General features: G+C 36.1%; 1 protein-coding gene across 2 annotated transcripts in view; it reads left to right on the forward strand.

Annotated features, from left to right (window-relative positions):
• Nucleotides 1-16,410, forward strand: part of HOMER1 (homer scaffold protein 1) — a 67,250-nt gene that overhangs the window by 30,175 nt on the left and 20,665 nt on the right. For both annotated transcript variants that reach the window (XM_014074203.2, XM_087715603.1), the window contains 2 exons: nt 2,211-2,303; nt 6,175-6,314. In XM_014074203.2, the coding sequence (XP_013929678.1) occupies nt 2,211-2,303; nt 6,175-6,314 (233 nt within the window). The remainder of the gene's footprint in view (nt 1-2,210; nt 2,304-6,174; nt 6,315-16,410) is intronic.

The raw sequence follows: 16,410 nt of genomic DNA on the forward strand, positions 1-16,410 counted from the left end.
GAAAATACTAATATCTAAAATGGCTCACTACATACATATAACAGGTTACTGTAAACTGCCCAGAACTCTTTGAAGTCAAGTGAATTAATCAAAATTAAAAATATTACTAAAATGTGTTATTCTTCTTAGGTTTACCCTAACTGATTCTCATTCCTAAAAGATTCTGTCCCAAAGAGAAAATGAAACACAGAAATTATTTTATCTGAGATGTTGGTCTCTTGGAATAGTGGCTAAGAGGAGCTATTGTGATTTATTACTGCCAAAGGGTATTGGTGACTGCTAAGGAAAAACTCGCAAAGGGAAAGATATGTTCCATATCAAGCATAATTGCTAAATGTCTCCATTTTAGCCTGTTAAAAGTGAGACTATTCAACAGTAAAATCTACTTCGTTTTTTTTTTTTTTAGTAGAGCTGTCTTATTTTTTCCCCATAGTATTTTATGGCCATAAATCTGAGATGGAATATTTCTTAATCTGGAAAATGTTTCAATGCAGGATATTCCTCTTCTGTTTTCTTATATTGTCTAAATGTTTTCCATTTCTGAAGAGCCCAAATACATTTTAGGATAGGGTACTATATGGCAACTTTTCAGGAAATGTCTCTTAATTGTCTATAGATTTGGTGAAAATAGAAGTTTTGTTTGTGTTTTTCACAATTAGTGCAATGATCAAGAGGGAGATGACCCTGTGATGGTCTTGCAATGATTATATCTTGTAGGTAACTAACCCTATCACTTTAAATTACTTTAGCAAGCATATCCTTGAGATTTCTAGTCCTCCTATCCCTGTGTTGGCGAACCTATGGCACACATAGTGATACGCAACACCCTCTCTATGGGCACGCAAACTGTCACCTCACTGCTGACACACATGCATGCATGCCTCCCAGCGGCCAGCTGGTCTTTGGGTCTCTGCCGTGCATGTGCGGGGGGGCGGGGGGTATGGGTAGGACACATGTAGGCTGTGCACGCTTGCATTTTGGGCACTTGGTCTGGAAAAGGTGAGCCATCACTGTCCTATACTGTCTATGGATTATGTGATAATGTAGAATATTCTTGAGTAATTCTCAATTTATTTTTATTGTAGCCCAAGCTACAATAGACAGCAGATGACATTTGTGGAGTGATCAATAAACAGTTTTATTTCAGTATAGCTCAAATCAATCAGTCGGCAGAGATGTGTGACTGTCCCTCCCCCTACCATTCCTGACCACCTTATAGTTTTCTAATTCAAAAGTTTGGGCCAATGAGAATTGTAAGGCAATGGCCAATCACATGTCATCCCCACCTATTTACGCTTTCTAAGCACATACCCTCCCTGTGCAGTTTCTCTCCCCTCTTATCTGTGATTAGCTGCAATGGCTACGGAGTTCCAAAGGTGCTTTTTGAAAAAGCAACTGAACTTTGTCTTTTCTAATCCAGTTGAAAAAGCACCTTTGGGACAACCATGACCTGGATGACTGAGAATCTCCATAGACAATGGCTATCGAGGCAATGTCTTTCATCTTTCTTTCATTCAACCCTTGCAGCATCTCATTTACCCATAACCTTCCCCTGTCATGAACACTGCTGTTTATTACAACCTTTTAGCTCCTTTTAGCTTTTTCTTCTTCTTTGCTTTTTCAAAATTTAGCAACTATCACTGATCTTAGACACCTTATTGTAATAAATATTTTTAAATTTTGGGGTGCATTAGGAAAACCGATTCCAACAAGCAGTTGCATTTAATGTTTGAAAAGTGATCTAGAACATTATTTCTGAATTGTTTATAGATGAGAGGTGTCTTTCTTAAGGAGTGGGTTTTTATCATTTGTGGACAGTGGTCCTTGTTGGGAAGCTAGGATTAAGTAGTCTTTAAATGGTTATTGTTTAACAATCATGATAGTTATTCAGAGTCTTATATTGAAATGGATGATCTGGTTATTATCATATTGGATCACAAATGTTATATTTTGCTGTCCCATTTTTTTCAGCTAATTGAGAAATCTTTGTAATACTACAGTATAAGTCTTGAAATCTTTTATACTACAGTATAGATCTTACTCCCAAAGAGCAATTATGTGTTGATATACCTCCAGCCAATGGTTTTATTATATTGGTTATCATCATTTCTGACTTTTTTAATATTTTTGTTAATTTGGGGGGATGATTTTATTGAGCGCCTATGCTGTATGTTGGAAATTTGATGTAATTATCCAATATTTCCTTTCAGTTTGCAGAAAAATTTCAGGAATTTAAAGAAGCTGCACGACTAGCTAAGGAAAAATCCCAAGAAAAGATGGAATTAACAAGTACACCATCACAGGTATATTTGTCCTTGTTTTTGATTAAAATGGATATAATTTATTTGGAATGTAGTTTTGATTTACCCATTTGGGACATTCATTTGCATAGTTTCATGCAGGCTGCTTCAGTTCTGTGCCTGTTGCACCAGATACTGTAGATCGGATAAAGAGTTTATAGCTTTTCAAGTTGATATTGCAAAAGTTGAAGCAATTTATACGTTGTAGCAAGCCATTCTTTGTAAACATTATGGAAATTAAAAGGATCCTTGAGTGAATATAGGATGCATATAGAAAAATATTTACTTCATCCTGAATATATATACCCAATATGGGATGCAAAGCCTTCTTTTCTTAGTTTGCTTCCATATCGTGTCCATTGTGTGTATGCATGGGGTGGGGAGAATTTGCTAGAAGACAGACACTAGACAATTCCACTTGTGTGCACATGCTATTAATATATAACATATTAATTTAATGTATTTTGCTGTTCGGGTTTTTTTCCCCAGTTTCGTATGCTGCTCAGAGTCCACTGGAGTTGGGTAGTAAATAAATTCAAATAATCCAATTATAACAATATAAAATACATGGGGATTATATTGTGATTCTGCACCTGCCATCTTCCTGATTTTGACATCCTCCTGTGCTATTTACTTTATACAAATAGTTTCTTCCTGCCTCACCACCTCTTTGTCTGATGTTTATATTATAGTGGTTTGCCTTCTTCATCTGTTTTTGTCTTCCTTATGACCTTATAAACTAGCAGCTTCTTCTTTCTCCTCTTGTAATTCTTCCTTTTTCAGTATCCTTGTAACCTCTTACCTCTGATTGCTGTCTTCATGTGGATCTTGTTTGGATCATGTGCAAATTGATATTCACATTTCAACATCCTTTGCTGATCTTGAAAAGCCAGGACAGATCAATCTTATGGCTGTTGGCTACATTGGGAACTTGTGGAAAAAATATTATAGAAGAAGGCAACCACTTCCATATACTGTTAAGTGGAGCTGAATTTGGTTCCTTCCATTTAATAAAAAGTGAGAAATAATCACTGGGTTCTAAAGCATTTGAAAGAGGGTGCTTTGCAAAGCAGGCTATTGGAAATAAAGCATTTGCATTGAAGGAATGAAGGAGCTACATTGTCTGCACACCTCATGCAGCTGCTTTGAAAGCTGCCCCTTGTTCTCTATATTTATATCTACATGCTGAGATGACCTTTCCGTTAGGATCTCCTGCAAAATGGCTGAGCACGTTTAGCCTGAGAGAAAGCTGGGGCTGCTTTATTACTTTGTGGAAGAGAGGTTTTGTATAGTCACACTAATCACTTTATTGAGATATTTGCTTGAGTAATCACTGTCTTTCTAAGAACTATAACCCCAAAGATAGGTAAATTAATGCAGTAGTCTAGGCAATATGTAAACTGTAAGTGCCCTGAGCTTTAAAGAGTAGCAAATGCCTCAGGCTATTCCTCTTGCTAAAGATCTAAAAATGACCTGACTGAGAAGAACACAGTATGCCAATTGATTGTAATGGTTGGTTCTATCTATCTATCTATCTATCTATCTATCTATCTATCTATCTATCTATCTATCTATCTATCTATCATCTATCCATCCATCCATCCACCCACCCACCCACCCACCCATCTCGCGCTTACTGTAAAAGGTGTTATCAAGTACTGTTTTTAAATGTCATTATAATCTAACTGTTTATACTTATAGTCTAATCCCTAATACGTCTCATATAATAGCAGGGATATAGATAGGTAACTGTTGGCTGAGTATGTGGATGCCGTAAATATTTCCATTCCTGTGTATCATATGGATTTTGAGCTGATGAGCTTTTTCACGCAAAAGTCAGTACTGTTTGATTTAAACATTGTCTTGATTGGCCAAATAGTATGTTAAATATACTGTAATTAGACATTTTTCAGCTATTTTTATATTTATCCATACAATAGATATTTTATAACTTTTGACTAAAACAAGAGTAGATTTAAAAAGCATTAAGTTAGTGAAGCACACTTAACGCACACTTAAGTAGATTGTATAAATGGGTCAAACTTTGTATATTCTGAATATCAAGAACTCTGTTGGAAAAGGATGAACAATTGGGTATTGGTAGAATTTTCTCTATAAGAGAAATGTTAATTTATACCCAGATATTTGAGATACGTTCATGCTATCCCAAAGTTGAAATTTGGAATATTTATGGCCCAAGTACATTGCTAATTATAAAAATCTGAAAGCTGGGTATTTTTGTTTTCTTCAGGAAGAAGAAATAAAGGTCCACCCACCCCCCATTATTTAAAGGTTGAAATTCAGTGCATACAGTATGTACTGTAAAGTCAACTGATAATTAGTAAAGTCTGAAATATTGTATATTTTCATTTGAACTCATAATATAAAATGTGTCATTTTCTGATCATGAAAATTATCATTCTAACACAAAGATAGATGAGAGTGTCATTAAATTGAAATAGAAATTTATTTTTATTTTAATTAGTTAATTTTAAATTAAGTATAAGAGCTCCTTTAGGGCGGGCTGTCCACTAAAAATCTGCTTCTTCAGATTGAATTTAAAAAGATGCTTCCAAATATTGTAGAATGCAATGTAAGTTCCATCTTGCAGTTCTTCTCCCAGTATTGCAGTTTTCCTTTCTGTCCACCATGTGAGCATCCATTCAACTGCTTTAAAAATGAAAAGAAGTACTATGCTATATTTACAGACTTCCGAGTACAGTACCGTTTTGGATTCCAATATGAAGACCACCGTGTAGCTTTAAATTCTATACATTAGGAAGAAAAGTAGAAAGTTAGTATAACCTCTAGGCCAACATTTCTCAACCTTGGCCGAGTTGAAGTCCCCCCCCCCATTTTCAAGTGGCCAAGGTTGAGAAAAACTGTTCTAGCCCAATTCATGGGACATAAAAATCTATCTATCAATCTAGAACAGGGGTGTCAAACTCAATTTCATTGAGGGCCGCATCAGGATTGTGTTTGACCTTGCGGGGGGGAGCGGAGTGGAGATAGCCAGGGTGGGCATGACCAGCTTAACATCACTTGTGTCAGGGGCACCTGTGGTGGCCCAAGCACTCTGCCAGAGAAAACTGGTAATGAGCTTCATTTTTAGCTGCAATGACTTCCTGCAACCCTCTGCCAGTGAAAACAGAGCTGTGTGCGGCCCTCTCGAGCTCCCTTTTCACTGGCAGAGGCACTGCGGGGTAGTCCTTTGCTGTTTCCAGGGCAGCCCATGGGCCGGATCTAGACCCCAAGCCTTTAGTTTGACACCCCTGATCTAGAACTATTTTGAAAGCACACCATGGAAACAGCAAATGAAAAATTCTAGAAAAGGAAAAGCCTGACACAGCTCCTACTTTTAGCTGAAAATGAAGGTGAATGGATTCATTCATCTCTGAGTTTTAGTTGGGATTTATTTATTAGGTAATTCCATATGCAACAATTCATTTGAACATGAATGCAGGTAGAATGTTGGTAGATTATACTCTTTTATTTAACATTGTGAGATTTTTCTATTTCTGGGGCAGAAAGTTACCTAGAAAACTGGCACCTTCAAATTCTTAGGCCCTCAGAATGAGGCATAGAAAGAGCATCACAACACTGTTGGAATTTCTGTGACCCTCAGATGCTGCTACATGAAGCAGAACATCTTTTGATATAGTTGATTGAAACAATAGATGAGAGATGATTTGATGTACACACAGACTGCAGCTCTCTAGCTTCCTTTTTTTTTTTGCTTTAAAGGTTCAATAGGATACTGAACGCTGGTATTTTCTAAGACCTACAATATATTTAATAACTGTAGCATTTTATTTGATATATTGACACTATATTGTATAGACATGAAATATGTAACCATTCCTTTTTTTTAAAGGAATCTGCGGGTGATATTCAATCTCCTCTTACACCGGAGAGCATTAATGGGACAGATGATGAAAGGACAATGCCAGAAGTGACACAAAATTCAGAACCAAGGGCTGAAGCAACCCAGAATGCATTGCCATTTGCGCATAGGTACAGATTCCATTCCCAAATCCTTATTAAGTAATATGTTTGTGTGCTTTTTTTTTTGTTGTTGTTGTTCAAATGGCTTCTTTTTTATTTGGTGAATTTAAAGTTCTTGCATGACTGGTGGGCTTACAGCCATGGATACAACTTGTTTCATTTGCTGTTTTTCTACTAAAATGACATGGTTTGGTATAGAAAAGAAGTTGATCTCTTCAATGATGAGAACTACAGCAGAAAGAAGAATCATAGCTCTGCCAGTGGGGGTATTTTCCCCTCCTGTCTGCATTTCTTCTCCTCTATGCATCTTGGCCATGGACTAGATTTAAATTAAGGTTCAAATGATTTTGGGGGGAGGGGTATGGGTGTGTGTGTGAAATACATCAGTAAAAGCACTTTATTTCTACTCTTCACATAGGACGCAATAATTGAATGCCGGGAATTTTAATATTGTAATGTTAAAAGGGCTTCCTCCGATATTTTATTCAATATCAGGTTCTTAGAATCCAAATAATACTTGCAACAAATCATTGCAGAGTGTGGTGTTCTTAGTCCAAGTACCATGCTCTTTTCAAGCATGACCCATTTCTCTTTCTCTGGCTCCAATTCTGGTGCTCCATGAATGTGCACTGACCTTTTAGGTACTTGAGAAAGCTGCTAAACTCTCTTTAAAAATGTACATTTCTTCAAATCTTAAGATGCTTCCAAACAGTTATATCTCTCTTATATATTGATGGTATCAATACCATCCACACTGGGTATGTCAATACATTGCATGCACCTCCTGTTTGGTGGGATGTGGAGAGCACTATGTTGCCTTGGAATGCAGTTTTTAGATATTCTGGATTGCATAGACTAGTCTGAGAATGCTTGGTGTGAAATTAGTTTTTGGTTGTGCTTTTGGCAGATTGACCAAAATGTGTCTCAGAACTGACAAATGCTGTCCTTATTATTAGAGAAGGTTGCAAGTGGCAAAGATATGATTAAGTTTGGCAACCTAGTCTACACCTTTTCTGTCACACTAAAGAACTCTATGGGTAGTTCTCAAAGTGCAACCATTTGTTTAGCAACTGTTTGAAGTTAGAGTGGCACTTATCACCAGTCCTTGCATTTATTACTATCACAACATCCCAATAGTCATATGCTCAGAATCTGGATGCTTGGCAACTGGTATGTATTTACAATGACTGCAGTGTCCTGTGATGTGTTGGTCATGTGATCTCTCCATTTACAACTTTCCCAGTCAGTTTCCAACAAGCAAAATCAATAAGGGAGGAGAGATTCATTTGCTGGTTGTGTGATTCACTTAACTGCAATGAGTCACTTAACAGCCATGGCAAGAAAGGTCATAAAATTCAAGCAACTCACTCACTTGAAAGCTGAGCAACAGAAATTTTGGTCCCAATTGTGATTGTAAACTGAGGACAACCTGTATATGGGACCTTGAGTGACCAAAGTCGTGACTGAAATCACTATAGGAGCATGCATTGATGACAAAATGACTAGAAAACAATGCAGGCCAAGTATATGAAGGATATGCAAATCAAATGAAAAGGGAGATTTTATATATAAAATCTGGATATACATGTACTGTATGTGTGTGTGTGTGTGTGTTTGTGTGTGTGTGTGTGTATACAGGTGAAACTTGAAAAATTAGAATATCGTGCAAAAGTTCATTTATTTCAGTAATGCAATTTAAAAGGTGAAACTAATATATGAAATAGACTCATTACATGCAAAGCAAGATAGTTCAAGCCGTGATTTGTCATAATTGTGATGATATTATTTCACCTTTTAAGTTGCATTACTGAAATAAATGAACTTTTGCACGATATTCTAATTTTTTGAGTTTCACCTGTTTATATAATTTTATTCAATATAAAGATAAATATACTAACTGAAAACTAAAATTTGCAATATATATTGCACATTTTAGTTTTTAGTTAGTGCATGGCATAAATATTCTATAGCTTTTTCATGTATGGAATATTGGAAGGAGGTAGAAACATTCATCAGATATAATGTTTCTGGCTATGGTTTTCTTCTTTCCCATTTTTTAAAACCAAACTTCAACAATTAATCAGACATTTGAAACATGGTTTTTCAACAATGAGAAATGCAGATAATTTTATAATATTGTATCTTGTTATAATGTTATAATTACGAGTTTAACTTAAATTGCAAATTTTGGAGGAAACAAATGTCTTTTTTTATAGAAAACCTGGACATTGTCAGACATTGTCTTGAAATATTAAATATTTTTGTAAAGAGATTGAACTTAAACTTTGAAAAATATTTTTATAATATATAGCACAGCACTAAAACAGATTTTAAGTGAATCTAATTGCTTAAATTGCTATGTGCTGCTCTGGTTCCAAAATAGTAAATTTATTCTAAATGGAAAGAAATGTTAAGATTCTATAAATATTTACTATCTTTAAAGTTATGTCCATGCCTGAATACATGCTTTTGTAATGATTACCAGTCCACTGCTGAAATAGACATATACTTTTTTTCTGAATATCACCTGAATGAATTTTTCATGGGAGAAAATTGAGAGGGATTTTAAATTTTTGAGAGTTTTTTTTGTATTTAAAAAATATCCCTTTCAATTAAAGTCAAAAGTTATTTTCTGTTGTGTATTTTTGTAAGAGTATTACCCTCTAATTGGAAACTGAAGTCTGAGAAGGTTGTCTTCATATCTTTATCAAATAGGTTTAAGTAAGAACTATGTGTCTTATTCTATTCCTTTCTGCATTTTTTCTCTTTTAAAGACATATATAGCATAAAGGCAGGTTATACATTTTACATATAAAAATAAAAACTATTTATTGCATACATAACTTGTGAAAAAAATTGAACTTAACTGCTTGGAACAGGGTGAGACCACATGTATATTACCCAACCTATCCCTCTTGCTTAAATACATTCTCTTTGATTTCTGGACTCTTGGTTTGAGTTTGAGTTCCATTTGGGAAAAAGCCAGATTGCAGAACCTGTAGTGGAAGTCCTGTTATAATCCCTTACATCTCACCATGATGGCTGAGTTCCTGGGAGGATATTAATGAAAAGTCTGCAAAATATCCTGAATTAAAACAGCTACTTTGAGTCTGAAATAACTCTTGCAATATTACTAGGAGTGGCACTGTTGCTTGGAACATGTCTGATAAGGTCACCACTGTTACAAAATTCAAACTTTTGGCACACTACTAGTTTTAATCCAACAACATCGGGAGACCATCAAAGTCTCCATCCCTGTCTAAAAACACAGCATTAGGTATAAGAATTGAGCTGAAGGAAGAAAACTATTGAAGGACAGTTGTGATTGCAGCTGACACATGGCAAATTGCACATGTTGCTTATTGCCTTTCATCATGTTTTTGTGAAAAGCAGAAGCTAAGCTATCTGATGTGGCTTTTTGAAGCTTATAGAGACAGTAGGGATATTGTTTTAAAGAATGTAGCAACCTGAATTGTGCCAACTTTCTGTCCCTTCTAAAGCAATTTTCTTGGGTTTAAGCTGCATGTTACTTTTTAATTTTAAATGGGCATGAGGTGTAAACATGAAAAGTTAGTTGGAAGTGTTTTTATAATCATTTATCTCTAGGGTGTAACCCTAATAGATATTTTCCTGACGTTGCTCTTTACATCCAAAAAATTAACAGCACTTTTTAATGGATAAAGTTTGATTACAAAGGTGTGGTTTACAATAAATGCATCCCAGGCTTTGTTCCCTATTCTATTAATAGCTTTTATTTTATTTTTTTCTTCTTATTTGTTTTTTTAAAAATCTTGCAATGTCAAATGATATATTTAGCTTAACATCTAAGAATGGCTTTATATTCTGAGGAAGTGATTAGGTTATCATCATACATGTGACTAACATGTTAATTAGAACCATGTAAAATAATTTGCATGAAAGTAAAGGCTTATTATACCCCTTAAAGATTTAGCCAGTTTATTGTGGCACAACTTTTCTATAGGGTACAATTTGTGTTTTTTTTACAAATGCTTTTGTTTAAATCATCCAACAATGCAAAATTCCAAAATGTTTTGTTATTATTGGTAAAATATGGGTGATAATCAGAATATTTTTGTGGGAAAATACACCAAGCATTATATGAGTGTACATAGTAACTCATCTCTGACAATTTATAAATTTTAAATACATATTTTAAATGTTTAAATAGTGAATTTCCAGTAATACAGTGTTCTTGATTTAAAACTTTGGCAAAAGTTTTAATACAGAGTCCTGGTTTTGAAAAATACCACATACAGACACACGTGCTGTTTGCCTCTGCTTGTAAATTTAGCACACTTTCTTGTACAGAGATGTGTAAAGATTTTGTTTGAATGCCAACCAAGGATTTATACTTCTAAAATATTTTAAATGTATTATTCTTACTGCAAGAAAACTACATCCAGTCAACATTCTGACTGAAAAGTCATTTCTATCCTCGGAATTAATGAGTACATGAAAAGTAGCTTCTTGGAGTTTCTGGAAGTCCTTCGGAAGTTGTTGATGAATTGAAGATGTTGCTGAATGCGTTTTAGTATCACAAATGCATCTGTACATATAAAGATTTTAAAATTATAGCAGTGTACTTTGGATTGGATGTAGCAGAAAACAGCTACAGAAGGAAAGATTCCTTTTATCATCAGGAGGCTTTGATCTATATTTTTTTCTATTGGCTGAGCAGGGAAAAGATCATCTTTACTCATTCCCCCTGCATTGTACTTTTTGGTAATTTTCTGACAAGGGATATTTCAGGATCCTGCTGTCAACAAAATAAATCTTCGGACAAAATTGGATGTATTTAGAAAATATATGAAATACAACTAAATTTATAGTGATATAATTATTTGCTTCTTTTTTGTACTCAGTTTTAGTATAATGCCTAGAAAGAAGGCTATTTCAAACAAATAGTTCTGTTTTCAATTCTCTGTACAGCAATCTTTTAATAATGTTCCATATGTATTTGTTACTGTAAGAACAAATTTGCTGCTCTCATTAAAGGCTTTACATAGAATATACCTTTTGTGTAGATTGATTTGCATTTTATCTTTTATTAGTGTATTAAGTTGTAGATCCCTACAGTGGAACAAGACTCCTTTTAATGAAAGATTTAATATTTGGGCTATTAAATTGGGCTGCCGGAATATAGCTTGAATTTATATACAAATATATTTTGCTTAGATTTTTGTGAATATAGTTTAACTTCCCAAACCTTTTGGCAACTGAAGGATTCCTAAATATCATATGCAAAGCTAAAAACCTTCTACATAGGAATTCATGGAATTTTAGTTCAATATATCTGCAACACTGTACTTTACAAGTTTGGTGGCGTTTAATTTTACCAGCTGCTTTGGCTGAGTGCCAAAGAATTGAGTCCTTTGAACTAAGGTGCTGGAAAAGACTCCTGCGAGTCCCTTGGACTGCAAGGCGATCAAACCAGTCATTCCTAGAGGAGATCAGCCCTGACTGCTCCTTAGAAGGCCAGATCCTGAAGATGAAACTCAAATTCTTTGGCCACCAAATGAGAAGGAAGGACTCACTGGAGAAGAGCCTAATGCTGGGAAAGATTGAGGGCAAAAGAAGAAGGGGACAACAGTGAATGAGGTGGCTGGATGGAGTCACCAAAGCAGTAGGTGTGAGCTTAAATGGACTCCAGAGGATGATAGAAGACAGGAGGGCCTGGAGAAACATTGTCCATGGTGTTGTGATGGGTCAGACAAAGTTTTGCAACTAGCAACAACAACAACAACAACAAAAGTGTTTAAAAGCGAGAGCTTTGCTATAAAATCTTTTTGGTATCTTCTGTTTCATTTCTCCATCCAACTATATTCCTTTTCTTGCATCCCTTCAAACTCTCTACTCTTGTTTCACTATTGCTTCATTAGCTATGTGGACTTCCAGACAGCATTCATTTTTTGCTTGACCCTTTTGTCCCTTTTGCATAACACTATGCAACTTACGCCATATACTTGTCTGTAAACAGATGCACACACGTTCTCCAAAGTATGAAGTTTCAATCTTTTCATTGCTGTCCTTCAAACTATCTTTTCTCAGAGGAGAGCCAAAAAGTTGGTGGCAACTATGATCTGCAATCAAAGCCATGCTGCTTTTTACAAATTTGACAAATTGTGAAAGATAAAATTCTTTCCCCTGGAATACACCTGTGTCCAGATATTCCATATTTTCTGTCCCCATTCTTAATTCTTCAAATGCAGCTTTTCTAAGGCAAGAATGTGCAATCCAAAACTCTAGGGCCATTCAGAATCCTCACGGGCCTTTTATGGAGCCATTGGAAGTATCTGTAACCATGACTGGTAAAAATTAACAGTACAAGTTCCCCCACTTGGAAATGAAAAATGCATAACAACTGGGATAAGTCCTGAATAAACTCAAAGAATTCCCCAGAGCCCCATCTGACCAAATGTGTGGTGAGGCAACTACCACTTTGGAGACCTCAGCTTGCTACCCCCAATGTTATGCTATCCTTACTTGTCAAAAGATTCCCCACCCCCTATTTTTGGGCAATATAATTTTTAGTTTCATTACCCTTATCATTACTGGGATAAATATACTTTTAGTGCATTATTTCTTGTAGCCAGATAAATAAGAACTAGATGTAAATAAGCTAAATAGTAAAATAGGAGTCCCACAATTTAACTTCTATTAAATTTAAACTATTAAATTAATCAAACTTTAATAATTACTTCATGGAATGTTTAATTCATAAATCAAAGTGACATCTGAAAAACGTAGCTTTCTAGACAACCATAATATAGCTATAAACAGACCTTGACAGTCTGAAGGAGATGACTGCCTACTTCAAACCCTTCATGCTCATTTTCTACACCTCCTTCTGCGTGGAAATGCCTTGACCTTTTTTTCACACTCTCTTGAACTATTTGTTGAGGTGACGTTCAACAAAGCTCATTACATTCCCTGCATTTCTCTTCTCTGAATCTTCCTGAGAATCCTTGGCTCTTAACTGAGCCCAACCCCTCTGCCTGAGCCAGAAAGATGAGACTCTGACAGCAAGAACACTTTTAAGATAGCATCTCTTGCCAGTCTTAACAACTGGATAGTTTTGTAACAGGAGAACCAGTCCCTTAGATAACCAGATCACTAAGCCATTTAGGCTTAAATTGTGCTTGATAAGCAGTTGGCAACCAGTACAGATATTTTAATACAGGCATCTTATGATCTCTGTATAGTTATACTTGTTAGCAATCTAGCTGCATATTTGCACCTATTCCACCTTCCAGATAGTTTTCAAGGGTAGTCCCATGTAGAAGACATTGCAGTAATCAAGACTGGATGATATTCTGTTGTGGATCAACACTACCAAATCAAGAAAGGAATGAAGCACACGTTGCAGAACCATTCCTTGTCAAAGCTAGCACCTGCAAATACAGTGACAACTGAGGGTCAAGGAACAAAGTCACATTATGACCCTGTACTCCCGAAGAGAATGCAGTCTATCCCAAACAAGCTGAGTTCCAATATTCAAATCCACATTCTTCATTATTAGTAGCACTTTTACCCTGAAATCTAGATAACATTATTTCTCATTCACCCTACAATTGACTTAGACAAAATTCATGTTTTCTGAAATGGGATGAGATACCATCAGCATGTGGATGACACTCCATGAGCTGAGATAGCCTCTTCCATCAGTTTCATGCAATTGTTGAGCATCATGGAGGGACAGGACTGAACCATGTGGTGGATTGTAAATCAATAGCCTAGATATCAGACAATAATTCCATAGCTCCATCTATATCCACATATGCATTTGGCTCCTCTGCATAACACATTTAGAATTAGGTCTATATTATTAATTCTATTAATTCCATATTAATAGTTCTATCAATTTATAATTAGTTCTATGGTTCTTGAATCATCTGGTTGTGACTCATATCAGAATTAAAAGATAAATAAATACAAATTTTGTTTGTCTTCTGTTGCATATTCAATATGCAAATACCAGCTGCGACCTGATTGGCTGGTCAAATGACAGTTGGTCTGAGTGCTAGTATAAATACCCTGACCGTTCAGGGAAAGTTCGAATCGCTGTCATCTCTGTCTTAATAAAGATCTGTCTTGCATCCATGGCTCCTGCGTGTCTTTCCCTCACAACAACCCACACGTTACAATACTGGCGACGAGGATGGGATTGATAAGCGATTCCCGCAGAGCCTAAGACAGAAGCGAGGGAACAACATCAGCCATCGTGAACGCAGAAAAAAGTCAGCAGAAATCCTGTCAGCTAAACCTTCCAGCAACAGCGGAACCCTGCCTGCATGCCGATCGAACAAAGCCCAACAGAAAAGTTACCAACAGGACTTCTTTGAGTTTCCCTCCATGTAAGCTCTCCAGCCTCCAAGATTTGTGAGCATGCGCAGAGCTTGAATATGCAACACTCCTTCCCCCCAGTTCTAAAGACCAAATGACCAGCCAATCAGGCCGCAGCTTGTATTTGCATATTCATTGCATATTCAAACTCAGACTAATAAAGCACAAGTGCCATTATCACAATATTTTAAATATCACTTGTCTGATAAAATATATAGCACCACAGCAACAATATCCTGTTCTATCTATACTGTTCTTATCCGTTCACAGACTGCTCTTTCATATAAAAAATCCATACATTAAGGAGAGCCATCTTGACATGCTTGTACCATAGTACAAGCATGTCAAGATGGCTCTCCTTCAATACATAGGCAAACTTAAGTATTTCTCACTCATTTCTGCATATATACAGGTGAAACTCGAAAAATTAGAATATCATGCAAAAGTTCATTTATTTCAGTAATGCAACTTAAAAGGTGAAACTGATATATGAGATAAGGCTCATTACATGCAAAGCAAGATAGTTCAAGCCGTGATTTGTCATAATTGTGATGATTATAGCGTACAACTCATGAAAACCCCAAATCCACCATCTCAGAAAATTAGAATATTACATGCAATCAATAAAACAAGGATTGTACGTAGAACAATATCAGACCTCTGAAAAGTATAAGCATGCATATGTACTCAGTACTTGGTTTGGGCCCCTTTTGCAGCAATTACTGCCTCAAGGGGCGTGGTATGGAAGCTATCAGCCTGTGGCACTGCTGAGATGTTATAGAAGACCATAGCGGCCTTCAGCTCTTCTGCATTGTTCGGTCTCATGTCTCTCATCTTTCTCTTGGCAATGCCCCATAGATTCTCTATGGAGTTCAGGTCAGGCGAGTTTGCTGGCCAATCAAGCACAATAATCCAATAGTCATTGAACCAGGTTTTGGTGCTTTTGGCAGTGTGGGCAGCTGGAAAATGAAGTCAGCATCCCCATAAATCTCATCTGCAGAAGGAAGCATGAAGTGCTCCAAAATCTCCTGGTAGACAGCTGGGTTGACCCTGGCCTTAATGAAGCACAGTGATCCAAAGTCCTGTTGCTCAGTGGTCCAAAGTCCTCTTTTCTGATGAGAGCAACTTTTCCATCTCATTTGGAAACCAAGGACCCAGAGTATGGAGGAAGAATGGAGAGGCCAATCAAGCACAGTAATCCCACGGTCATTGAACCAGTTTTTGGTGCTTTTGGCAAAAGTTGCTCTCATCAGAAAAGAGGACTTTGGACCACTGTGCTTCATTAAGACCAGGATCAACGCAGAATTCTACCAGTTTCGGCTGTACATGCATTAGGCCTCAATGATCTTCATTATCAAGTACAATCTGTTTATAAACAGTTGTTAAGATTAGACATTTGTTCACTCAAAATATGCTCTAAATACATTGTGAAAGATATCTTTCTTAGACTTGCTGGCTCTCTATCATAAATAATATAAATCTCCATTCTGTGGTCCATTAAAATATTAGGACCAACTTTAAGATTCCCCAAGACTATCCCAGCAAAATAGATCTAGTAGACTGTAGATATTGGCTTCTTTTAATTTGTTAGACATTTTCTGAGTTATAAAATATGGAAATTTTAGCAAACATTTTTAAAATTTAAATATAAACTTAGTAAGAGAACATGCAAGTATTCCACTTTCTGCAAGAAGAAAGAAAAGTCCCTTTATTATCAAGAGGGAATCATTCAGAATCGGAC

Source organism: Thamnophis sirtalis, unplaced genomic scaffold (genome assembly GCF_051295495.1).
Source record: "Thamnophis sirtalis isolate CommonGarterSnake01/CBP01778 unplaced genomic scaffold, rThaSir2_p1.2 scaffold_5, whole genome shotgun sequence".
NCBI lineage: Eukaryota > Metazoa > Chordata > Lepidosauria > Squamata > Natricidae > Thamnophis > Thamnophis sirtalis.